Raw genomic sequence first — 26,874 nt, forward strand, 5'->3', positions numbered from 1 at the left:
TCTTAAAGACGGCCAGGCTGTAACTATTGGCAAAACTGTAATACCCTGATAGTAGAAAATATGACTTTATTACATGTGCCCTGCTCAAAGTCTCAGCATAATTACAAATGCCCAAGAAGAAAATTTGAGACAGGGTCTCCCTGTAGCCACAGCTGACCTGGTTTCTCTATGGAGACCATGCTGGCCTTGAACTCACAGAGATCTGCCTGCCTCTGCCTCCTGAGTGCTGGGATTAGAGGCACATGCTACCATGTCTGGCTAAGAAGAAAATTTTTTGATGATTAAACAGATTGTTAGATTTTTTTCCATTTATGTTCAAGATACAATAAATGTTAAGTGCCAAGGTTTGTTCTGGACACTGGGTAAACATTCTTAGCCTAACAAGTTCTTCCCCTGTGGAGCCCTGTGTTGGTTACTTTTGCATTGCTGTGACCAAAATGCGAGAGAGTGACTTAAAGGAGGAAGACTGATTTGGCTCATGGTTTAAGAGGGTTCAGCCCGGTCACCTGGCTATATGTTTCTGGGTCTGTTGTGAGGCTGAACATGACAGAGTGTATGTCAGAGAAGCTTCTTCACCAAATGGTAGTTGGAAAGTAGAGAGAGAGATAGAGAGGAGCTTGGGACAGGATACAGCCCATAACAACAAATCCCCAGTGACCCCCTTCCTCCAGCTATCCCCCACCTCCTAAAGTTTCCAGAACCTCCCAAATTAGCACTACCATCTGGGGTTCAAACATTCAACCTATGAGCCTGTAGGGAACATTTTGTAATCAAATCATAACAAACCTCTAGATTAGGGAGGGTAGAAAATAAAGAATTAGAATGCAAAGAGCAAAACCTTTCTGTAGGGTGATGAACAGGGAACCGTGAGAGCCTAGAGGAGTGCATTCATTCATTTGATTGCTCAACATATTTATTGATGGTCCACAGTGTGTTAGGAACAAGAGGAAAGCAGCACACAGTTCCTGCTCTTGAGTTGCTTTCGGTGGAGTAGAAGAGAGAGACACATGGCTGGCTCTCCACAAGTGCTAGTGCTGAGATGAAAACACCTCAGAAGACAACTGCCACAGTCTGGGGTGCTGAAGACAAGGTACCCAAGATGCAAGGGTGGGCAATGCAAGGAAGACTGCAGCAAAGGTAATTTCAAATACAATGAAAACAGTGGGCAGAGTGGAGGTTGTCAGGAGGTGGTAAGAGTGGACAGTGGCAAAAGAGCTGGTCACTGGATCCTGACAAATCTTGTATGCTGTGCTAAGGAGTCTGGACTTTTTCTGAGGTTAGTGGGCAAAGAGGAGGTTTAAACAAGGAAGGGAGTGGTTAGATGTTCACTGCAGAAAATCACTGGCTGCCAAGTAGCGATGGTTTAGAGGGTGAAATTCTAGAGACAGGATACAGTTAGAAGATATTAAAGTTCTCTTTGCAAAGCACTGGTAATGGCTGGCCTCAGAGCAGAGATGGAGACATGGGCTGATTGGAGAACTATTGGAGAGGCTTAGTCATCAGGGAGAGAAGGGTGCTGGTTTCTGACCTCAGCAACTGAGAAGACAGAATATGAGAGGCTGGGACTGGGGGTGTCACTGGGTCTCTTTGGGGAGTGTTGAACTTGAAGGTCCTGTGTGGTAGTCAGATGGAGATGCCCTGCAGGCAGCCCAGCCTGGAACTGGAGAGATGGCTCAGCTGGAGTCTGCAGTGTGGAAGTTGCCAGGTAGAGGGGGCATCTGAGCCCATGGGCACTGGTGACATCACTTAGGAATATTTAGAGGGAGATGAGAGAGCAGAGATGAGAAAGCCAGGCATGGAAGAGAGAGCAATAATAAGAGAAGTAACTACAAAAATTACAGATGGGGATGGCAAGCCCCTGAGCTCTCATCCGGAATATGCTGGTACTGAATGGTGCTGACCCAGGACTGTTCCTGAGGAAACCTACTTTTCCTGTTACATTGTCAGCACATCTATTGCAAAAGAGAACTGTCAAGTAAGTCAGAAGGTCACTTTGTCCTTCGTTGGTTGCTACAGTGCCACCTAAAATCAAGAAAAAAACCTCGGTAAGAACTTGGTTCTCTTTGGTCAGTGTGGTCTGCATGATACACATAATGTCACTGGGGTTTGAGGAGTGTGGAGGTGGGGAGGGTTCACGAGACCAAATCCCACTTCTGCCCTGCTTTTACAGACTAGACACTTCTGCCCTGCTTTTACAGACTAGACTCTCAGAGCACACCACAAGAATCCTTAGTGGTGACTACAGCCCACAGCCTCTCTACGAAGGCAGTGGGTGGGATCAGGGAGGGAGACTGGAATGCTTAGCTGTGGTTTAGCTGGGGATGGGAGCCTGGAGGCACAATCAAACACCAACATTTAAGATCTCTCAGAGTCACAGAAACCAAGGGAACAAAAGGGTTGAGAAATGGGAGTCTCACAAGTGTAAGCCTGAGCCTGGTGTCCCCAGGGCAGAGTATCATTGGAACTGGGGCCGTGTGTGTGTGTGTGTGTGTGTGTGTGTGTGTGTGTGTGTGTGTGTTGTGGGGGAGCTGGCTCTTCTAAGGTTTGGGAAGTGCTTGCATTAACACAGCTCCATAGAATTCCCATGGAATACTTACTGAAGTCCAACCATTCTTGATTTTTTAAAATAAGCTGTGTAAACCCTTTTCAGCTTGCCAAAAAGTAGTTTTCGGATGCTGGTTCTCAGAGCTTGCAGGGATTTCAATGTCATCGTAGTCATTTTCAGGCACGGAAAAGGTCTTGTTTCTAACTTTTTTCACTGAGGAGTATGACGCCAGTGACTGGCTTGGGGTTTCCTGTGGGGCTAAAGTGTAGAAAAAGGTCGTTATATGCAAAGCTATTTTCTGTTGATTTATTTTTGACCAAGTGGCTCAATATGCGCTTTGAACAAGTTATGGATCTTCCCACTTCCGGGGGGGGGCAATTCCCCACATCACAGAGGAAAACAAGGCTCAGACATGATACAGGTCTCAGGTCACCCAAGTGGGTGAATGGCAAATGTTAGTCAGACATCTTGAGTCCCACATCTCTGCTTTAAGACCTCAGTTCACGGGAACCATGAATCAAACACTTAGGAAGCAGACCGGTATGACCTCTGGGTGACCACTGTTGTGTTTCCTCAGATCCCCATTCTTACAAGGAGGCAATAGAGACCACATTTCCTTGTTGGTACTTCCCTCCCAAAGTCTCGGGCTGCTTCCCAGGACTGTTTCTGAATGCCTACATACAAATCTGTCGGCTAAGAAGGAAGGAAACGACGGTGCCTTCGCGGGCAGAATCTGTGTAGAGCCTGTAGCAGAAAGGTGATTGCTAAAGTTGTTCATGACCTGAGTGTGAATCCCTAAGCTTCATGTGTTGGAGAGTTGGTCACCAGTGTGATGGTGATAAAAGGTGAAGGGACCTTTATGAGGTGGAGCCTAGTTGAAAGTGATATGGGCCTTTCTCTCCCTTTTCTCTGCTACCCCGACCTGCCATGCACTCTCACTGTCACATAGGCTCCTGCCATGATGCCCTGTGCACCCTGTGATGCAGGCAAAAGGTTCCTCATGCTTTCTGGTGCCATGCTGTTTGGACATTCAGCCACCAAGACTGTGAACTAAATAAACCTCTTTTTAAAGTGTCTAACCTCAGGTATTTTGTTACAGTAACAGAAAAGGAACTAATACAACAATGAAACAGCATAGCTATACCAGTAATGGGAATCAGAATTACCTCCAGCACACCTTTTCCCAAGAAAATTATAAAAAATTACCGCCATTTCATTTCCTGTAGAAATGAGTTCATGGTTAGGCTCCAGTACTCCTTAGTTTATGCCTATAGGCAAATCACCTAACTTCTCTGGGCCTTGGCATATCCTTAACTGTTACCTGTACCACAAAGTTACAAGGATTAAAATGAGACCAGACCTAACAGGGGACCTGACACACAGTGTATACCTAACAAATATTAGCTAATGTTACTGTTTATTGATTCAATCAAAATATATTACATGCTGGAGAGAGGGCTCAGTAGCAAGAGCACTGGCTTCTCTTGCAGAGAACCTGGGTTCAGTTCCCAGCATCCACACTGTCTCACAACTGTTTGTAACTCCAGTTCCAGAGGCTCTGATGCCTTCTGCTGGCTTCCACAAGCATTGCAGGCATGTTGTACACATATATACATGCAGGCCAGACACTCATACACATAAAATAAAAATAAATGAATGAAACTTTATTTATTTATTTATTATTTATTTTTTGGTCTTTTTGAGACAGGGTCTCCCTGTAGCCCCAGCTGTCCTGGAACTCACTATGTAGACCAGGTTGGCCTTAAAAAAAATTGGTCTTTTTGAGACAGGGTCTCCCTGTAGCCCCAGCTGTCCTGGAACTCATTATGTAGACCAGGCTGGCCTTGAACTCACAGAGATCCACCTGCCTCTGCCTCCCGAGTGCTGGGATTAAAGGCGTGCACCACCATCCCGGCAACAAAACTTTATTTTTTAAAATCTTAATAAACATTCACCAAGCTGTTGATACTGTTCCAGATGGTGGGTGGATGGTGGTGAGACATGATGGCCTTCCATTTAATATTCCAGTGGAGGTTAGATAAGGACTTTAACAAGAACTGAAGGGGACAATTTGGGATAGCTTTTGTACATTTCATGAAGGGAAAGCATAGAGCTACCTCAGGTAGGGAGGATAGGAGACACTTGTCTGAGGTGGTGGATGCCTGAAGGACAAGGCAAAACCAGCTTTTCAGAGAGCTTAAGGAGAGAACCAGGTAAGAGCCAGGCATAGCAGTGCAGACCTGTAAGCCCAGCACTTGGGAGATGGAGGCAGGAGGACTAAGGAGTATAAGGTCATCCTTGACTACTAAGGTAATTTGAGGCCAACCTGGGCTACATGAGACTCTGCCTGAAAAAATACAAAAGAGGCTAGGGAGATAACTTGATAAAGTGCTTGCATTGCAAGTGGGAGGACCCAAGTTTGATCCCTAGAATCCACATTAAAAAAAAAAAAAAGCCATTTGCGGTGGTCATGGTAATCCCAGTGCTGGGAAGACAGAGACAGGTAGATCCCTGGGATTCACTGGCCAGCCAGCCTAACCTGCTTACTGAGTTCCAGGCCAGTGAAAGACTGTTTAAATAAAAGGATGGAGCCAGGCATGGTGGGTGTACATCTTTAATTCCAGCACTCATGAGGCAGAGGCAGGTAGATCGCTGAGTTTGAGGCCAACCTGGTCTGCTACTGAATTCCAGGCCAGCTGGAGCTATAAGGAGACTCCGTCTTAAAAAACCAACCAACCAAACAACAACAAAAAACAGCAGGTGGATGGTATCAGGAAAGACAGTCGAGGTTGTCCTCTGCACACGCATGCACACATTCACTCATGACCCCACTTACACACATGAAAGTGCACCCCCAATGTGACTGTATTTGACAGGCCTTGGATCCACTAAAATTAGTGAGGATTAGTGTCCTCACAAAGCACTCTCACTTTCTTCTCCCCACTCAGTGCAGTGGGGCCGGCCATGGGAGGACACAGCAGGAGAGCTGCAGCTGGAGTGTCAGCAAAAGGGATTGGGGGGCGGTGAAAGCACTTGCAAGGCAAGCCTGATGACATGGGTTTGATCCCTGAACCTCTGTAATGGTGAAAGGAGAAAGCCAACTCCACACAGTTGTCCCTGCCCACACATGTGCTGTGGTAGGTTTGTGCCCTGGCAAGCATGTGCATGCGTGTATACATACGCATACACACTCACACAGTAATAAAGAGAAAGGGGCAGTCTGAAAGCCAGGACCAGCCTTCCCCAGAAACCAAACTGGCCAATACCTTCTGACCCCCAGCCTTCAGAATTATGAGAAAATAGTTTTCCTATTGTTTAAGCTGCCTGGCCTATAGTATTTTTGTTATGGCAACATGAGCTAAACAAGACACCAGTAAATTCGTTACCTTACCCTGAATGAAACTGTTATCAGGACAGTTTACTTACTGAAGTCTCCTGGGGAAAGAGAACCCCTGTGTGGCAGAGGGGGTACTAGACCTGGTGATGAATTAAGAACATTCCTAGAGAGAGGGAGAGAGAGAGAGTCAGTCAGTGACTGGATCAAGCCTATTGCCAGCAGATGTGTAAGAAAACATTAAGGCAGGTTGAGTAGGTTAAAGATTTAAATCTAGGTTCCTACAAATTGGAAGCATTTCTTTCCTTTTTGATTCTGCATTCCATTTGTAACTGTCACCCTAAAGGAACCCAATTCCTGTAGCCAGGGACTGGACAGGGATTGAGCATTATGATTAGAGCACAGAGCACACCCTCCTGAGTGAACCTGAGCTGTATTAAGCCCAGGAGCTATGCATCAGGCATATTTCAATTTGCCGAACAGATGCACTCCCTCCTGAAGTTTAAAATCAACACCCGGCCCGAAGTCTCATTGCTGGGTCTATTCCTTACCAAAATCTCTTATGTTTGCACAGATGTGTCTAGAATGTTTGGAGCAGCACTGTTCACAGCAGCCCTGCTGTTCAGGATGTTGAATGCCCCCTAAAGGCCCAGCTTGCCACTGTTGGGAAGTGGTGAAAAATTTAAGGGTTGGAGCCTAGTAGGAAATTTCCAGATCATTGAAGGCCTGTGTTCAAGGAGGACTGTGCACCTCAAGTCCCTTCTGCCTAGCCCCACCTCTCCTTTTGTTCCTGGCTCTGAGGTGAGCAGTTTTGCTCTGCTGTGCACTCTCCACCAAGATGTACTGCCTCTTCATAGATTCAAAGTAACAGGCCAACCAATCATGGATTAGAAAATCCAAAACTGTGAGCCAATATAAACCTTTTCTCTTTATAAGCTGGTCATTTCAGTCATTTATTATAGTAACAGAAGGTCACAAACACAGGCCTTAAACTTCACATCCTTTGTATTAACTCCTGAGCAACATAATTATCAACCATCACATTGCCCAGGCACCCACTAACAGTAGAAGAGGCACCATGACCTATTCCTACAGTAGAATGCTCTATAGGAAAGAGAATGGACAGTCTACAGCTACACTCCATGGCTCTCACAAAAATAACATTGAGCTGGGGGTACAGCTCAGTAGTAGAGTCTTAGCATGTTACGTGCAAGGCCTTGGGACTGATCCCCAGCACTGAAAAAAAAAAAGTCAACTAGAAGATGCCAAACAGCAAATAATACAAACTGTATGATTCCATTTGTTTGAAGGGCAAAACAAGAGAAAACCCTAGCTGATTCTATTCCAGATAGTAGGTGTTTTGGGGGTGCCATGACTGGTCATGGAAGGTAGAGTCTGTGGTGTTGGTGAGAGCCACCCCTGACCTGGGAGCCGGCTACTTGTGTCTGCTGTTGCTGGTCATGGGAACTTGCTACATTGAGCCCTGCCTGGGAGCATTTTTCTGTAGTAATATACTTCAGTAAGAAGTTTAACTGTAGTACCAGCTGTAGTAAAGGTGATGTTTGGACATCTACCTGTGTGATACACGGCTGTTTTGCTTATCAAGGGGCTCAAAATAGGTGAGGAGAGGTTTCTTTGAGCCCCAATAAAAGCCATTTTAGAAAAGTATAGGTTTTGGTGCAGAGAGTGTCTACAACCCCAAGGAAGGACAAGCCCTTAACTGGCTCCTAGGTGACACTTAGCTCTTAGAATATCTTGCTGGCAACTGTTATCATTATGCATCTGGCACCTTGGCCACCCCAGATGGTTATGTTCCAGATATCATGGTAAATGCCTGCTTTGGTTTTCCTAGGCTCCTGAGTCATGTGTTTCAATCTGATAATTGCTAGAGCTGGAAACTGAGTAGCTTAGGTAAGTCACAGAAGCTCTCTATGGTGACAAGCACCGCCCCATCCCCTGAATCCTGGGCACCAAGGCTCAGGTGACCTTCTCTCTCTGTGATGTTCACATGTGTTGTCGTACATCGTTGCTGGGAGCCATCCTCAGAGCCACCAGAGGAGGACAGCTGGAGGGTGTGTCTGCTTTCTCCTAGACTCCACTCCTTTCCTTTTCCCTTTGATGATTTTAATCTTTTTGTATATGGGGGGGGTGTTGAATTAAACTGTTGACTGTGACTGTAATAACTTCCAGGTTCCATGAATCCCTCTGGTGAATCATCCATTCTAAGGGTAGCATTGGGGACCCCCAGCACAAATAAAAGACTTCCAAGCACATCACAAAAAAAGCAAAGCAAATGTCCTTTTATTTTTATTTTTCCTAGCATAATAGCTTTTTCAGAGGACTATAGACTGGGCTTAGAACATAACACCCACTGGTAACCTCTGTCAAAACAGAGGTAATCAGGGGACCTTGGGTATCAGAGAGTGTACCCACAATGCTCTGAGGACCCCTCAGCCACCCCTTCCCCCGGCTGCAGAGTGGAGAAGGTTGTCAGATACATTGTACAAGCTCCACAGGCAAAGGGGTGTTGCAGTCCCCAGAGCAGCAGTGGAAGGGACATGGCACAGTGAACAGATGGTTCTCAAAACTGAACAGCAGGAGCACCCCACTTACTCATACATCTTTTCTTCATCTCCTCGACTCTTTTTCAAGGACTTGGTAATTTCCCATTTCCTGCCTAAGGGGGAAAATGATATTAAGGACACATTAGCAAAAGCTATGATTTTGGAAGACAGAAGTCTTCAGAGACCAAGCAGGCCCAGGTCATTTGGAAAGAACCTGCCAAGAGGGAACAAACTTAGGAACAGCATAGCTAGCAAGTGACAGAGCTGGCATGCACACCCAGGCCATGCAACTGCAGAGCCTGGGTGGTAACTCTGGGCAGGCAGCAGCCATGTGGGCTATTTCTCCATTGCCTCATACTATCCCTCGCACTTTGTAGGCTGTGTAAAAAGCCAGACAGGCTTGGGAGGAAATGAGATAAGGGACAGGTAGAATGGGTTGTGCTGTGATGTGTTGGGTGTGTACGTATTTATTGTAACCTGCTTGCTAATATGAATCGTTCAGGATAAAATAGGGCAAGCAAGGTTTCTGTCAAGGTTATATTTTTGTCCATATTTGAGAATAAAAATTTTAAGAAAATGGATAAACTGGGCATAGTAACATACATCTATAATCTGAGCACTTGGGAGGCAGAGGCAGGAGGATCATTAGTTCAGGCCAGCCTGTGCTATGGGAGACACTGTTCAAAAAAGCAAAACAAGAGAAGAAATAGGAAAAAAGAGACTTCAAATGGATAGGGGAGTGTACGACCCCAATTCCACCACCTCCTCCTGGGACACCTCCAGAAGGCCCTGACTCCTTCTGAACTTCTCATCACCTCTGCAAAGAGGTTGGGAAGAGTGACAAAAAGATTGTGCTTCTAATGCAGCCTTGAGCTTTCAGCGCTGCGTTGAGCAGGTACCTGGGAGGACAGTGCCCTGATCCTTGAGGTGACCTGCCCAGGTGGTACCCTGCATGCTTCTTAAGAGTTGATCATCTCCAGGTGTACTCCTGGCTTAGGCCACCTTTTTTTTTTTTTTTTTTTTTTTTTTTTTTTTTTTTTTTTTAAAAAAAAAAAAAGAGGACGATAAATCTTTCACTGTGATATATCAAAATAACAACTTCATTCGCCCTTTTTTTTTTTTTTTTTTTTTTTTTTTTTTTTTTTTTTTTTTAAAGGGACAGGCTCTCAAGGCAACATACCACTGAACAGGGTTTCTTGTTTATGGAGATGAATAGCAAACTGAAAAACTCACTTGGAGATAATCTAAAGTTAGTGATAATCTCCACACAGTAAATCACTCTGGTCAAAGTGGGGATAATACGAGAAAACACCCCCAGGCAGGATGTGGTGACACACATCTTTAATCCCAACACTCAGGAGGCAGAGGCAGGCAGATCTCTGAGTTAGAGACTAGCCTGGTTCCAGGCCAGACAGGGCTACAAAGTGAGATCCTGTCTCATAAAAACCCAAAAAAGAAAGAAGAAAGCCAGTCTTGGAAAGGCAGTCTTGATGGCAAAACACACCCATTATGGGTGGAGTCTGCATGTCAGAGAACAGACTTGCCCAGTTGTTGTCTATTGCCCTTTTTCAAGCTCCAGAGACAGTATAAGCAGCCAGGCAGAAACAGCACTTCAGCATGTTGAGTCCTGAAACAGATTCTGATCCTGCTTCTACCCAAATCCTCTGGGCCTGCAAGGTATCTGGAAATTAGTTAAGCCCCTCCCCTTTACTGTACATGTGGGCAGGGACAGAAGTTAATGGCAGGGCCCAAACCCAGAGTGCATGCTGCCCAATCCAAGTTCAGCCCATTCAGGCCTAGAACTGATCATGAGCTCTGCTCCACCAATAGTCACCCACCACTACCTCCACCTGCTCAGGTAAAGTGACCATTACCTTGTCTAAGCTGCCACCTGCAGACACAGTACAGGATAAGACCTAGGACCAAGGAGACAACGATCATGGCCACAGCTAAGATGATCCAGAAATTGTTCCTCCACCAACTCATTGCAGTGGAATCCTATAAGAATAGACACAGAAGCCTGAGGTGTGAGTGGAAAGTGTCCCCAGGTATGGTGGAGCTGCCATCTACCCATGCTTCCTGAGACCTCTGCTTAGGAGCCAGATAGTCAAACCTTACAGACAACCTTGGAGCAGCCAGGTGTGGGCAGGTCACTTAACCTTTTCTGAGACTGTGTCATCTGTAAAATGGGCCTGATGCTGTGTATAGCTCCACAAGGGTTTGTGAGGATTTGAGATAGCTATGCACCTACCAGGTACTCCAGAGATAGTGGACATAATCACTGCTTGCTTATACTGCCAAGACACAGCAGCAAGGAGAAATACTACTGAAAGCAATAGCTGACTGCAGTTCTTATATCAAAAGGACAAGATGCATGGTTTATAATTGAGGACAGCTTTTTTTTTTTTTTAAGTTTGGGGTTAGGAAAAATATGTTGATGAGTGCTATGGTTTGAATATGGCTTGTCCCTACTAAAACTCATGTTGAGGCTTGGTTCCCACATCATAGTGTTGAGAGGTTGTGGGATTTAATGTATATATTATGTATTCTTTTTATGTATATGAGTGTATTGCCTGCATGTATGTAAGTGCACCCATGTCATGCAATGTCCACAGAGGTCATAGAGGGTACCAGATCCCCTGGAACTGGAGTTACGGATAGTTGTTAGCAGCTGTGTGGGTATAGGGAACCATATTCTTTGCAAGAATAGCCAGTGCTCTTAACAGCTGAGCCTTCTCTCCAACCAGGTTTTAGGATTTTTATGAGGCATTTGGATGTGGGTGTGGTGGCTTATATTTGTAATCCCAATACTCTGGCACCTGAGGCCTCAAGTTCAATGCCAGCCTGGGCAAGACCCTGCTTCTAACAAACAAGTATCCGCCCCCCCCCCGCCAAAAAAAAAGAGATATCTGTGTCATGAAGGGTCCACTGTCATGAAGGGATTAACATTATTTTATATGAGGGAACCTTTACTCTTGCAATGCCTAGTTATCTCTTCTGGCTACACCCAGTTCCCTTCTGGCCATGAGTTGCTGTGGAGGCCCTCACCAGAAGCTGCACTGATCTTCTTAGACTTCCTACTTTATCTCTAATCCTCTAATCAATCCTGAACCAAATTAAATTTTTTTAAAAAGTTTAAAATTTGTTATTATTGTATGTGTGTGCACACCCCTGTTTGATGGTATGCACATGGAAGTCAGAGGACAGCTTTTAGGAACTGGTTCTCTCCTTCTACCATGTGGGTTTTGGGGATGGAACTCAGGTTGTCGGGCTTGCATGGAAAGCGCCTTTACCCCACCGGGTCATCTCGCTGCCTAAAGTTCTTTTCTTTAGAAGTTATCCAGTCTGCTATAGTAACAGAAAACAGTGATTCTCTTTGAGTGTGGCTCAAGCTGAAGATGCAGTCAGCAGTCAGCTGAGTTAGTATACGAGAAAAAGTGACAGGGAAGCTGGGCGTGGTGGCGCACACCTTTAGCCCCAGCACTTGGGAGGCAGAGGCAGGTGGATCTCAGAGTTTGAGGCCAGCCTGGTCTACATAGCGAGTTCCAGGTCAGTAGGACCTGGGTTTGGTTCCTAGCAACCACATGGCAACTAACAACGTTTCATAACTTCAGTTCCAGGGGATCTAATGCCCTCTTCTGGCTTCCACAGGCTCTGCATGCACATGGTCTCCTTCCATACATGCAGGCAAAACACTCATACATATAAAATACATTTTTTGTTTTGTTTTGTTTTTTTTTTTTTTTTTCCATTTGAGGCAGGGTCTCCCTGTAGCCCCCGGGTCCTGGAACTCACTATGTAGACCAGGCTGGCCTTGAACTCACAGAGATCCACCTGCCTCTGCCTCCCAAGTGCTGGGACTACAGGCATGCGCCACCACGCCCGGCTAAAATAATTTTTTTTTAAAGTACCAAGAATTTGAATCTAAAGATTGACAGACTAGAGAAAAAGAGTCTTAGAAGAGGTTAGCAACAGAGGGTGAGGAGACGAAGAAAGCAAGTCAAACCATAGTTAGAAAGTCCTTTAGTGGATATGACCAATGTATTTAGAGGGGAGTTATGTGTAACCTCAGTTTCAACAGCATCCTTGAGGCTGTTTTGTAACCTCCTGTTACCATTAAATCTTCAGTAAAATGCAGAACCCCCAGAAGCTTATATGGGCAGAGCCTGGGGGCTGAGTGACATAGGTGCAGTGGTTTCCCAACTCAGAGGGGATACGTAGTCAAGTGGAGTAAATAGCTGATCTGCGAGGCTCCAGGTGATGGTGGGGAGCCGACTGTGGGAGGTACTGGCTTCCAGGAATTCAAGAGAGCTTTCTGGGAGAGGCTGAACTCTTCATTTGTAGAATGGTCATTTTGATAGTTCATTTGGATACTTTGGTCAAAAGGATCCTTGAGAGATCCTGAGACATATTGTAGCATCTTGGTTATATGAAAAGCAACTTCCTGGGTCATTGTTCAGCCCATGGAGACTTACTCATGCATATTCATGCAGTACCACCTTAGATTATGCTTCAAGTGATAGTCATAATGTTTAAAAGCTATCTCTGCAGGTGCCAGAGAAACAAGACAGTACCATGCTCCTGTAAAGCAAGCCTGCCATCCCCTCCCCTACAATAAAGTTATATATGGGGAAAAAATAAAATCAGTAATGTATGTACAACAAGCACTCTGCTAGACATGCTGTTCTGCATTTAACTCTTTTGCTCTCTGTGCTTTTGTAATTTATCCATGTCAGTATATATACTGAGGATTTATTCTTTTTTTAAAAAAAAATTATTTATTTGACCAGGTGTGGTGGCATATGCCTTTAGACCTAGATAGAAGCAGGTGGGTGAGTTCAAAGCCAGGCTGGTCCACTATAGCATAGCTATACAATGAGCTCCTGTCTCAAAAAAGTCAAAAAGAAAAATAAAATATTTATTTTTTGTGTGTGAGTGCTTTGCCTGCATGTATGTATATGTACCATGTTCATGAAGTGCCCCAAAGAGGCCAGAAGAGGGCATAGGATCCCCTAGAACTAGAGTTACTGACAGTTGTTAGCTGTCATATGGATGCTGGGGACCGAACCCAGGTCCTCTATAAGAGCAGCCAGTGCTCTTAATCACTGAGCCATCTCTCCAGAGATTTATTCATACGGGTTGGGCGAGTCAGTTCCTAGAGTTCACTCCCTCAAGCACACACACTGTGGAGGTTTTGTTGTAGACCACTTTTCCAGGGTATGCAAAAAGAAGACAAGAGAGGGAGAAGAACCCAGGAAAAATGATCCAGGATGTGGGAAATGCTCTTAGCACATGCCTGTGGGGTTTGGTTTCACAGGGCCCCCAGAAGTCAAAAGAACACGAGGTGTAAGAAGGGGGTCACATATCAGAAGATAGCCTCCCGACTCAACCAGCAGAAATTGTAATGTTACTTCCTTTAGCCTTGAGAAACCAGATAGACAGATAGGTGGGTTGGTGGATAGATAGATAGACAGAAATTTCTTCCTTTCATTTTGTTGGTCTATTTTCCTCCTATTCAAATGTTTGTCTCTTGTGTTTTGTTCCTCTGTACGCTCACATTTCTATCAATTTTTTAAAACTGGATGAATTTCTCAAAAAAAAAAGCCACATATATCTGCACTTTAGAGCTAAAGAAGTTAATACCAGGAAATAAGGGTTAAAAGCTGTTGTACTGGAAGACTGGGTAGAAGGGGAAGTTGGGGCACCACACTTACTGTCAACCCTCTGTGAAACTGGATCCTTAAACTATTTGCATTCACTCTGACAAAACTTTAAATAAATAAAAAAAAGAGTCCATCAAGCCATGCAGCATACCTTCTCCAATAAGACATCACTGAAGTTTCAAGGTCAAGTAAATTTTATTTTCATCAGGCTCTTAGGAAAAGAGGAAGCAGAGTGATGTTGCCAGAAACAAAATCATGGATCATTTCAGAGCTGCCCAGAGGGATAAATGTTTTGTTTTCTTCCCAGTTTTTTTTTTTTTCTTCCATATAAGATTGGTCTAATTTGCCATCAGATTTTTCAAGTGTGTTGAGAGCCCTGAAAAGTTTAAGTATATTCTCATCTCAGCTCATTTCATTCTCTACCTTCACCCTGTTCGTCAGATGGGGAGTGAAGACCAAGATCACCCAGAAAGGCCAGAATACTTTCCCCTATGTCATAGGGCCTCGCTCTGTTGGTGTTGATAATGATATCCTAAGTCATCATGGAAAGCCAAACATGGTTCATGTCTTGCTTCAGAAGGAGCATCATTGTGCACTGGTTCAGTGATGTTGGGGATCCCCCAGAGTGAATGTTCAGGGCCTATGATGGAGATTAAAACCCCAAGTTGCTCACATTCTAAGCTCAGAGAAGCAGCAGAGCAGTTGCCCCTTCTTAGACTGCTGAGAGATGCCTTTTCAACACAGCAGGGGGTAACTTGTCTTTTTGAGAGAGCTGAAGGGAATCACATTCCATTTCAGTCAGAGGCTACCTAGGCCACAAGGCTAGATCAATGATTACAGTGGTTTCAGAGGGGAAAGGGGCTCTGGGAAGAGATGGGGGTGGGAATGCAGAGAGACTGGGCAGTGCCTGCACCATCAAATCCAGGCTCTGGAAAGGTATAGAAGCCAGATCTTACCCTTGCTACAAGCCCACACTGCAGGTAGAGCCAAGAGGGTACACAAGATTGTGGGGTACAGGGCTGCTGAGAGCTGCTGCCTGGGACAAAGAAGTGCCTTCAGAGAGGATGTTGAGAATCAGCCCAGAGATGTGGCTTTGTCTCTCAGAGGACAAGAGACTTCTCATGGGCAATTATGTGAGAGGCTGAGGAAGGAGGATCACTTGAGCCCAGGAGTTTGGGGCCAGCCTGGGCAACATAGTGAGACCGAGACCCTGTCTCTTTAAAAATGTCTTGCTGGGCATAGTGGTGTTAGCCTTTAATCCCAGTAGAGGAGGCAGAGACAGGATCTCTGTGAGATCAAGGCTAACCTGGTCTACATAGTGAGTTCCAAGCCAGCTGGAGCTATAGGGAGACTCTGTCTCAGAAAACAAAAAAGTCATCTTACAGTTTTGGAGGACAGAAGTTCACAAATGTCTCACAAGTCTGAAATCAAAGGGTGTGGGCTTTTGGGGTTGTATCCTTCTGATGGGTCTATGGGAGAATCTGTTTCCTTGTCTTTTTGGCTTCTAGAGGCCATCCACCATCCTCGCATGACCCTTTCTCTGTCTTCAAATCCAGCTGGGTTTCATCTCCCTGCTCATTCTCCCATCGTCACATTTCCCTCCAAGTCTCCCCTACTGCCCTCCTTCCCCAAGTGTAAGGACTCTTGAGATTACACTGGGCAGTTTCCCTGTCTCAACCAGCTTATTAGAAGCCTTAATTCCCCTTTACATGAAATCTGACATCATTGTAAGTTCTGGGATGTGGATGTGGACATCCTGAGGGAGGAAATGGTCATGACACAATGCCTCCATGCTCACACCTCAGGGAGATGACATTGTTTAGTTAATGCAGTTCCATGGGATTATACATTACATTTTCATGTTTTGACATCTTTGTGATATTTCAAGAAGGAAAGATGGAAAACGAGTGTGATGATTCTGCCATCTTTGATCAGAAGTTGGTCATGTGGCATCTGATAGTACTGACATGGTTATGAACCAGTTGTGTTACAAGGCAGATAAGTCTGGGGCTGCCACATTGGAGGAGTAATCTTTATTCTCAAGAGACTGAGATGGCAGGAGGGGCTCTCAAGACAGAAGTCATGCTCAGGGATAAAACAGGGCCCTTAGAACAAAAGTGGGGCCCAAGAATAAGCTTAGAACAGGAGGATAGAAGCTGATGTGGGACCAGGGCTGGTCTAACTCCCTGACCCATAGGTCAGCACTAGTCCTAGGGCATGGGGAAGGACAGAGTCTCAGCTGCTGGGAGATCAGGGAGCTGGTAAAGCCTGACCTTAGTTCTCAACAACTTAGGAATAGTTGCTGAACTAAGGACAATTTAAGGATTGTTTCAATGTATAGAGATTTAAAAATGGCTCATGTGTATGCCAGAATCAAAGATTTTGATATCATTGATCTGGGGTTGGACTTGGCCACTGGAGTTTTATTTGCTTTTATAAAGCTCTCCAGAGGCCTGCATGCTGTTGCTTTATTTTAACCTCGGAAGGGAGGGGGCTATTAGTGCAGAGGGGTGGGTTGGTTCCAGGACCCTCCTGGGAATACAATAAACCTCAAAATCCATGCGTGCATGCTTAAGTCACTTATATAAAATGGTGCATAAGTGACTCGAACATGTGAGTATTTGCACAAGCCTATGCACCTTCATCTGTGTATTCTCAATCATCTCTGTTAACTTACAGTGCCTAGTATGTTGTAAGTGCTATGTAAATAGTTGCCACACTGTGTTGTTAAGGGAATAATGACCAGGAAAAAGGACTGTTTTCTTGGATTATTTTCAGCCCTCTGCTGGTTGAATCCAAAGATGCAATACCCGGGAATATGGAGGGATTGGCTGTGTTTCTATTTTACAGATGAGGAAGTTGAATTCAATGGGTTAAAATGTTTGCTAAACACTGCACAGGCCAACTGACAACTTGAGATTCCGGCTCAGTCCAGTTGGACACCAAAGTCTGCACTGTGTTTACTCTGCCACCCTCATGTGAAACCCATAAATTCTTTCTTTTCATAACAGAACTGAAAGCAGAACCATGGCTCAAAAATTTCCAGTATTGGCAAGATTTCAGTCTTTAGCCGTGACTGATCGCATATACTGAGAACCTCAGTATGAAAGCCACAGGCACTGTGTCCTGACTTTCTGTGAGTTTGGCTATTCTTCATGCCCCAGCTCACTTAATCCCACAACAGCTCCCTAAGGTGTAGTAGTCACTGGTATTCCATTTTACAGACAAGAAAACAGAGGCCTAGAAAAGCTTAACAACCTGCCCAAGATTGCAAGCTAATTCATCACAGCAAATCAGGCACCAAATCTAGGTCTGTCTGACTCTCGGGCCTTAACCACTAAGTCTGGGCATCTCAAAAATTAACTTTGAGTTTCCTGGGATATTTAGTACAAGATCCTGAGTGTACTTACTCCTCTCCCAGTTTTGACTTGTAGGTCTGGTGTGAGAATCTGGCATCAGCTTTTTTGTTTTGTTTTTAGACAGGGTCTCACTATATTATCCTGGCTAGCCTGGAACTTGCTATGTAGACCAGGCTAGCCTTGAACTTACAAAGAGCCCCTTGCCTGTGCTTCTCAAGTGCTGGGATTAAAGGTGTGCCCCCTCCCCCACCCCTGCCTGGCACCTGGCATCAGCATTTTTAACAAGCACTCCAGGTAGTTCTTGGGCTTCATGGGCATTTACCTGCACTGCAGAGCTCCCAGTTGGTGCTGGTGAGGAAACTGGGTACTTAGGCCCTGAAACAGTCACAGGTGGCAGCAGCCGGTGTTAAATGGGACAAAAGGCATCAGAAAAGACTCTTTGGGTCCAGATACCTTCCCTGTCTGCTTGTCACAGTCCCCAGAAGGCCACCAGCAATGAACAAGTCATATCTCACTGGGAAGGCTCTGTGTGACTTTCTCTTCCCACTTTCTCCTCAATGAAACTCACTTGCCTGAGTGCCTAGACATTGAAGAAAAACTGGCTCACTGGCTCCTGAGTTTCTCTTTCCCAGGACATTGGCAGGAGCAGGGACACCTGAGAATCTTTGCCCAAAGTCCTTGGAGGACAGTCATAGCTGATGTGATGAGGGAGTAGAAATGCAGTTCCTGGGGTATTGAAGAAGCACCAGGAAGCCCCCTGTGTCCTCCCTGCTTGGTGTCCCCTCCCCAATGCATGGCAGTCCCTGCTAAGGTGTTCAGCATTCCTGAATCTCCTCAATCATCTGGTCCTCAGGGACTCATTCACTCTGGGAAGACCAGGGGAAGAGATTGAATTTACACATCAAAATGGAGAGGAGGAGGAAGAACTTGCAAAAGATAGAAGGAGCAGCCACAGAAATTGGGAACAGGTGAGGGGCATCTAAGAAAAGGGAAGTCTGAATTTCAAGAAGGAAGGGAGCCGAAGCCAAGTGGGTGTGGTTTATAATGTGAGAGATTTCAGTGTGTTTATAAACTGCAAAGGTGCCAGAAAAGAGAACAAGAATGAGATGCAGGGGTAGAAGGAACGCAGGAACAAGAGCCTGAAGAGGAGAAGAGGGGAGGAGACCCCACTCCTGGGCAGAAGGATGGGCTTTCCAAAGGGAACACGGATCAAGAGAGGGGAGGGATGCCAGAGGGAAGACTAGGGACGAGGACCAGAGGTTGAAAGTTCATACTCCAAACTTCCACTTTCTCTGAAGTAGGAAGCAAAGTCAATAACCTGGAGACTGGGGTGGGGCAGGGCAGGAGGCAGACAGGCCTGAGGACATTGGTCCCAAGTGAGTAACAAACTTTCCAGCCCAGGTTCCCCCACCCCAGCCTGTACCTCCCTGTGGCATTTCCTTCAGGGGCCTTCCTTCCTCCTCACATGCCCCCTCCTGAGGAGTGCTCCTCAGCTACATGAAGGGGCGCCACTCACCCTGAGATATGCTATGTACCCCACTTGGTACAGCGGCAGTTGTCTCTTGTGTGTTTGCTCTGTGTTCATTAAGGTCGTGTGTCCCACGCTGGTGTGTAAGCACCATTATGCTGGGGCCTTGCTTTTCTCTTTTCCACTGTTTCTAGTGTCTAGATCACGTGGGACACAGCAGATGCTCCATACATATCTGTGGATGCATGGGTGAATGGGAGCTACTACGGCCTCTTTCTTCACTGCAGGGAACTTCCTTTGTGGCAATACAGCGTGGGAGTATGAACCTGGCTACTCCTTTGTGACTTACTTCCCCTCTCTCTTCTTTGCAAGACTGCTTCCCTCCCTTCTGCCTGGCATTCTAAATTCTAAACAGAAACTATACTTAAGCGATTAAGATGATGGCTGCTGGGACTGAGGATGTGGCTCACTGGGCCTCCCATGCAAAAGCTCTGAGATTGATCACCAGTACCACAAACGAAAAAGATAACTGGTAATTATCTTTAATTCTTTAAAAAAAGATTTATTTTATTTTTATTTTTTTAATATTTTATTTGTTATTATTTTTTCATGTGTATGGTTGTATTGCCTGCATGTAGGTAAGTGCACCCGTGTCGTGCAATGCCCTTGGAGGACAGAAGAGACTGTTGGATCCCCTGGAACTGGAGTTATGGACAGTTGTTAGCTGCCATGTGGGTGCTGGGATTTGAACCTGGGTCTTCTGCAAGAACAGTCAGTGTTCTTCATTGCTGTGCCACCTCTCCAGCTCCCGTTTTAAAAAAATATATTATATATATTTATTTATTTTTTATTCATCTGTATGTGTCTGTATGTCCCTGGGGGTTAGAAGAGGGTGTCAGACCCTTTAAGCTGGAGTCATAGGCAATTGTGAGCCACCTGATGTGGGTACTAGGAACCAAACTTGGGTCCTCTGGAAGAGCATGAAGTACTCTTAACCACTGAGCCATCTGTCCAGTCTCACTCGTAATCTATTTAGATTATCAGAATCCAGAACATCTGGTGATCTTTGTGTTAAATCAGAATATGCGACACCTTATTTTTTGCTTCTGTGCATTAGGTAACACAAAGCAAGTAAACTGCTGGGTTTTAACTGTGGGTTTTAACTCGCAGATAAACAATGTATCTGTCTACATAACTACAGGAACCAGTCCCAGGAGGCTGCAGTGTTACAGACACAGAAAAATTTTAAAAAGGAGACACACGCATTGAATGATGAAGACCCATCTAGCGTGTGGTCTTCTTGCCCGTTGCCCTCTGTACTTCCGTTTCCTCCCTGTAAAATTCCTTTCATGTGCCTGAGTTGCCTGGGATGAGGCATTGATGACAAGAGCCTCCATCTTCTAGGGTACAGGTCCTTCAGTGAAACTGATTTCTTTCCCGCCCACAACCCTGCCCTGAGTTTTGGCAGTGAGCAGTCAGACCTGGGTCCAGTAAGAGTAGAACATTTGACTGAGGGCCTGAAATTCCTGTCTCGAGTGTAGTGTGACTGGAAAGCCAAGTCACTAAGACTCTGACCTCGGATGAGCCCCTGCCTTCCATCTGCCATCCTCCACCAGGGTCAGGGTTGGGAGTGGTGTGTTCTAGCTTCCCTGGTTTATTGGCATTGCTCTGGTTGCCCAGGCATTTTCAAGGAACCTTAATGAGCCTGATGGAATTCTGAGTGGTTTTCGGGGAAAGGTTGAGCAAGACATTTTACAGGGTGGAAGCGACAAGGTGGAAAACAACTAAGGCCAACTGCTGTGTCAGTCTCAACTTCCACTTCTCCAGAAGGCATTTCTAGGGAGTCAGGAATTCCTGGGACCACTAAAACAAATCAACCAAGAGCCTCAGTAAGAAATACAGTTTGCAAGATGAAAATTGTACACACATTCAGATAAACACAAGGCATTGAAGGGTCTTCAGCAGGACAGCCAGGGAACAGCTTCTTTTCCCTTTGTTGGACACTAACATTTACAACTGGAATAAGACCCTTAATGTCTCGCCTACCTCCATATAGACTTAGAAACTTTTCCAAGAGACAATGCATGTAAAAGAGCTCTGAGGATCACCAGACATGGGGCGTTATTAAGAGCAAACAAAAAACGTTCTATTTACAATTGCAGTTACCCTCTAAGAAGGGCAACCTCTGTCACAAGAATACTACAGAGTGCCTACTGGCACTGACTGAGCTGCTGGTAGGACTTGGGGAGTGTTGGTTCCCCTGAGTCATAGATGGGGAAGAACTTGGAGTTCTGGGGGAAGCATGAGAAGAGGGACAGGAGGAAGCTAAGCAAGAAAGCCAGCTCCTAGTACAAAGATGGGAGGAAGAACTAAGAGAAGAACGGTCAAGGATGTGGTGGCAAAACAGGGCCATGTGGCATTCAGTCTGTAGTTATTCACACACTGCACTGTGCACCCCTCTGGTGGTCCTCTGCCCAATTTTTGATGAGGTCTTTGCATCTCTCAATGCTTTTGCAGCAGATTTTGTTTTATGGTGTAGGAACCAGGAAAGGACCCCAGTTCATCAATGGGTCAGTGTAGTACAGTCTTACCCACAGAGATTGTGAGCCAGTGCTGACCAGGAGGAAAGAAGTGCCTGCTAAGTTGAGCCACAGAGGTCCTAGCAAGGGTTTGGAAGGCTCTGAGGCAGGACATAAGCGGCTTTGAGCTGATTTCAAATGTCTGCGAGACTAGATACTATTCAGACACATCAGCAAGAGCATTTCTTGCCTGATTCCTGTCTAGTGGCCAAAGTGGCAGTCATGGTAGTCAGGGAAGCAATATCCCCACCTGGATACCTGACTGATGTCTGTGCTGGAAATGATCATGTAGATAGATACTTGATGTGCATGGATACTTGAGTGTGCATGAGGCAAGGGTGTAAAAAGGAGTCCAGTGTCTCCTCATTCTCTAGCTTTCCATTTCCATGACAGGCCGGCAACTTGACCTCCGTATGGCACCTCTTCCGTTGTCGTCTTCGCTCAGCTTTCAGTGCCTCAGTCCAAGCCCCAGCCATCTATAACGGGACCATTGTGTTTTTGCTGCTCCCCCAAAGCCTCTTTACCCACAACTGACTACCATATATATATGATCCTTGTTGTCCCTTCCTTGTCAGCCTTCCAGAAGCTCCTTACCAGTGAAGCAGAGTGAACTCTGAGCTCCTCAGGGTTTAGCTGAGCATGCTCGAGACCGTTCCCAATGGGCACCTGCCTAACCCAACAGCCTCAGCTCTCTCCCACATTTCTGTCCCTGTTGGTCTTCTGCCCCACAAAAGACCTGCAGTTTCAAGGACTCCCTGTGCCCCCCCTTGCTTTCTGGCCTGGGCTCACTCCCTCAACTTAAAGCAATGATAAATCCTGAACTGACCCATCAGTGGCCCTCCAGGTGGTGGCCGCTCCAGCCATGGCTGGTTTACAGAGCTCTCTGGGGACCACAATCTGGCCGTCTTGAGGCTGCTTTGCATAGCAAGCGTTCTGTTTTTTATTTAGATGCTATGCAAAAAACAATAAAAATGGAAGCACTTCCCGTAGAGACATAATTTGCAGATTCACTTTTGAAATAGAGAAAATGTCAGTTCTCTACACTAAAACCTAGAAATTCTTTCACTGTGATGGCTTGGAGGAGGGACACAAATGGAAGGGGCCCTGGAGCATGTACCACCTCTTCTCCTGGAATCTGTCCCCTCCAAGCCCCTGCCTGATTCTGACAGGGCCGTAGAGTCCTCTGGGTGGACTTTGAGCACAGCCAAAAAAGTCAATCTTCCGTTCTCTTGTCAGATGGGGTACAATTGTATAACTTACATTTTTATGTAAGAAGAAAGACCCATTTACCAGTAACTTCTTAAATTATTAATAACTACTAAAATATGATGTTCTTAAACTAAAATTATTAGGCTCCTAGAGTTTGCTGCAAACTCCAAATCATACTCCGCCAGAAAGTCTAGACACTGCAGCTCCTGGCCACATCACTGGCATCACGCCTCCCAGAAGAGTAGATTCCTGCAACTGGAAGAAAAGCTGCTGGTCTGGGTGGACAAGGTCATGACTGCTTAGCTGTTGGGATACTTGATTATTTATTTATTTATTTATTTATTTTGTGTTTTTGAAGCAGGGTCTCCCTGTAGCCCCAGCTGTCCTGGAACTCACTATGTAGATTAGGCGGGCCTTGAACTCACAGAGATCCGCCTGCCTCTGCCTCCCAAGTGCTGGGACTACAGCCGTGTGCCACCACGCCCAGCTTTGATTATTTTTTAAAGAACAAACTTTACTATGAGTCTGATATGCACAGGGGTATGAGATGTGAAGAGAGTTAAGGTGACTGACCTTTCATTGAACTTATAAAGAGATAGGGGCTTAGGCTTCTGGAGTGAAAGGGGTGCAGGCTGAGGAAGATTTCAGGGGTAGATGTGCACAGCAAGCAAGGATTGGCTTGTAGTATTTATGTATTATGACTGACTTTTTAAAATGACTATCTTTATTAAATTTATTATGGAGCATCTGTGGTATATGCACACATGGCAGGCAGTTAGCTGTGCAGAGTCATGCTGATGCATGTGGTTCTCTTGATGTGATCGCTTATCATGTCACTGCTGCTCACAGATTAATCTTGAGTCTGATTTTTTTTGTTTTTGGTCTTTTTGAGACAGGGTCTCCCTGTAACCCCAGCTGTCCTGAAACTCACTATGTAGACCAGGCTGGCCTTGAACTCACAGAAATCTGCCTGCCTCTGCCTCCCAAAATACATGTATTTGTGAGGCTGGAGAGATGGCTCAGTGGTTAAGAGCACTGACTGCTCTTGCAGAGGACCTGGGTTTGATTCCCAGCACCCACATGGTGGTTATGAACCATCCTTAACTCCAGTTCCAGGGGAATCTGAAGCCCTCTTCTGATCTCCGTGGCATTGCATGACACGGGTGTACTCACATACATGCAGGCAATACACTCAAATACATAAAATAAAAATAATAAGTAAAATATTAAAAAAAGAGAAATACATGTATTTGTTAGGAAAAGGAGGAAGAGGAGGAAGAAACTTATCTTGACAAGTTTTGGAGATACTGATCCTCCCACATTGCCAGTGGCATTATGCTTGGATTAAAAAAATGTTTTTTGAAAGCAAATGGTAATACATTAAAAAAAATGTTTCTGTCCATTGACTCAATACTATTTCTCAAAATCCACCTTAAAAATAATCCAAAGAGCCAGGCGTGGTGGCGCATGCCTGTAGTCTCAGCACTTGGGAGGTAGAGGCAGGTGGATCTCTGTGAGTTCAAGGCCAGCCTGGTCTACATAGTGAGTTCCAGGACAGCTGGGGCCACAGGGAGACCCTGCTTCAAAAAAACCAAAAAAAAAAAAAAAAAATCCAAAGAAAGGGGCTGGAGAGATGGCTCAGCAGAGAAGAACACTGATTGTTTTTACAGAAGACCCGGGTTCAATTCCCAGCACCCACATAGCAGCTAACTGTCCGTAACTCCAGTTCCAGGGGCTCTGACAGGCTCTCTGTCCTCCACAGGCATTGCACAACACGGGTACACTTACCTACATGCAGGCAATACACATAAAATAAAATATAGAAAAAATCCAAAGAAAATAAAACTTAACTGCGTAAATATGTTCCCCTCTGTATAAACAGGGAACAACTTAGAAGTCAAATCATGGGGCATTGAAAGGTTACACTACTGCTTAATGGGGCAGGATGTAGCAATACAGAAAATGTCATGTGAACATTATGGGGAAGCAGTGTTGTTTTGGTTTTATTTGGGAGATCATTTAAAACAGAATAAATAAATAAATAAATTAATTAATTAATAAAACAAACCAGAATATCCGTTGTTTCTACACCAAAGCAATATGTTGACACAGCATTATCTGAATTTGTGCCGGCCAAAATTGGGAGAAAATGTGGCAAAACGATCCTGATTTAGTGTGTAAGAGTAAGGTCCTTGGGCTGGAGAGATGGCTCAACGGTTAAGAACACTGGTTGTTCTTGCAGAAGACCTGGGTTCAAATCTCAGCACCCACATGGCAGCTGACAACTGTCTGTAACTCCAGTCCCAGGGGATCCGACAGCCTCTTCTGACCTCCACAAGCATTGCAGGACACGGGTGCACTTACCGACATGCAGGCAATACATGCATACACATAAAAAAAATAATAAATTTTTTTAAAAAAAGTAAGGTCCTTCTCTGTTACTCAGTCTTCAGCATAAAATAAAGACATGGTGGAAGGAGAGAATCAACTCCCACAAGCTGTCGTTCTCTGACCTGCACATGAGTGAAATGTCAGGCACACACTTCCACCACCCCCAACATTTAAAAAAAAAAATGCCGGGCATGGTGGCACACGCCTTTAATCCCAGGAGGCAGAGGCAGGCGAATCTCTGTGAGTTCAAAGCCAACCTGGTCTACATAATGAGCTCCAGGCCAGCTGGGGCTACAGGGAGACTCTTTCTCAAAAAGACTAAAATAGCTAAATAAGTAAATAATGAATGAATAAATAAAACTTGAGCATCACTTCTGCAGTCAAATGCTCTGCCCCTGAGCATTTCAAAGACATGCACTGCAAAGGATATTACTTCAGCAAAGAGCTCTGGTCTTTGCTCCCAACAAGCTTGTCTTCTAATGTTTCTGAGATGCTCTGTGAGCTGTCTGCCCCAAGCAGATCGCTCAGCTTTGCAATATGTTTATATCCTAGAATTTCCACAACTCAGAAGTCCTTCTGGGGGTCCAATCAAATTGCCTCTTGCCGTTGCTTATTCTTTCTTGTTTGTTTGGTTCTAACAAGAGGGGGGTGCTCTGACCCTGCCACTCCATGACTCTCTGGTGATAATGCCGGTGGGGCACACCTGCACCCAATGAGAGCAGTGTCACTTGTGTTTCTAGTTCTTGAATGTGTTTGCATCAGAGCAAGACACGAGTCTCTGTGCTCTGCAGGCTTAGCGATGCCTGCTTTCTTTTCTCTTTCTTTCTTTTTATAGATGGGAATCGTGCTGTGTTGCCCAGGCTGGTCTAGAGTTTCTAGGCTCAGTGACCTTCCCACCCAGGCTCCTGGGTGCCAGTGCAGGGGTGAGGCCACGGCACCTGGCGCACTGCCTCCTTCAGTGCCTCTTCAGGAGTATACACATACATGTCCTCAAGTTGATCCTGGGACAAACTTAGGTGTAAGGCCAGGTACAGGAGCGGCTTTAAGAACAAGTGCATACGCAGTAGAATTAGAAATGGAAAAGCTGAGCCCAGGCCTCCGTCAAAATTAATTTTCCAGATGTCCAGAGCAGATGGTTCAATCAAGACCTCATGCCAGCCTAACACATCTTAATCCTGAGGCCTCTGAAGGCTGGTGCCTTACAAATCCCGGAACACCAGAAATACTGTGACAAATATTCCAAGAGTGGAGGTTTTCCAGTTCTTTCATCCAAGAGCCCCAAGATGTAACCTAAGTTCACCCAGCCAGTGCTTTGCCTCACCCCAGCATGGTATAGCTAGGGTCCTCTCACATATCAAATGCCAAATCTTGTCATCAGTATGCAGACAGTGATAATCCCTTACAGTTTACACATCTCATTCCCAACTGTCAACCTAAGAGGTAAACTTCATCACCCCTAACACACACATACACACACCAGGAAACAACAGTCCAGAGAAGTGAAGCCATTCCTGAGGTCACACAGCCTGTAGATTTCTCCAACACCACCCAGCAGTGCACCACGGCCTCAGGCTATGATCCCTCAGCCCACACTCATGAGGTCCCTCACTTGGCCACATGCTTGTACCAACACTGGCAGATGACTCTGGTGGAAGAAGCCAGACATCGTCCCTAGGAAAGCCAAAACACTTACTTGGACCTCCAGGGTGTCCGGTGCAAGCAGCTGAGGAGACCGCAGTGGACTGAAGGCTGTGCTTAAACA

The 26,874-nt window shown here is 45.5% G+C and overlaps 1 protein-coding gene across 1 annotated transcript; it reads right to left on the minus strand.

Annotated features, from left to right (window-relative positions):
* Window positions 1–901: 901 nt before the first annotated feature.
* Window positions 902–26,874, minus strand: Scimp (SLP adaptor and CSK interacting membrane protein). The gene is made up of 6 exons (XM_008855972.3): window positions 26,806–26,874; window positions 10,318–10,441; window positions 8,493–8,556; window positions 5,972–6,045; window positions 2,598–2,803; window positions 902–2,022 (listed from the first exon to the last, which is right to left on the minus strand). Exons 2-5 carry the CDS (start codon window positions 10,427–10,429, stop codon window positions 2,622–2,624), a joined length of 432 nt encoding a protein of 143 aa, XP_008854194.1. The 5' UTR covers window positions 10,430–10,441; window positions 26,806–26,874; the 3' UTR covers window positions 902–2,022; window positions 2,598–2,621.

This window comes from Nannospalax galili, unplaced genomic scaffold (assembly GCF_000622305.1).
Source record: "Nannospalax galili isolate Female #2095 unplaced genomic scaffold, S.galili_v1.0 scaffold146, whole genome shotgun sequence".
In the NCBI taxonomy this organism is placed as follows: Eukaryota; Metazoa; Chordata; class Mammalia; order Rodentia; family Spalacidae; genus Nannospalax; species Nannospalax galili.

What these genes read in the sequence shown, in the direction of transcription:
- Scimp (XM_008855972.3), bottom strand. Translation starts at nt 10,429, where the DNA reads ATGAGTTGGTGGAGGAACAATTTCTGGATCATCTTAGCTGTGGCCATG. An exon ending in GATGAAGAAAAGATGTATGA is followed by an intron (nt 6,046 to 8,492) that starts GTAAGTGGGGTG and finishes CCCTCTCTCTAG; the next exon opens with GAATGTTCTTAATTCATCAC. An exon ending in TCTTTCCCCAGGAGACTTCA is followed by an intron (nt 2,804 to 5,971) that starts GTAAGTAAACTG and finishes TCTACACTTTAG; the next exon opens with CCCCACAGGAAACCCCAAGC.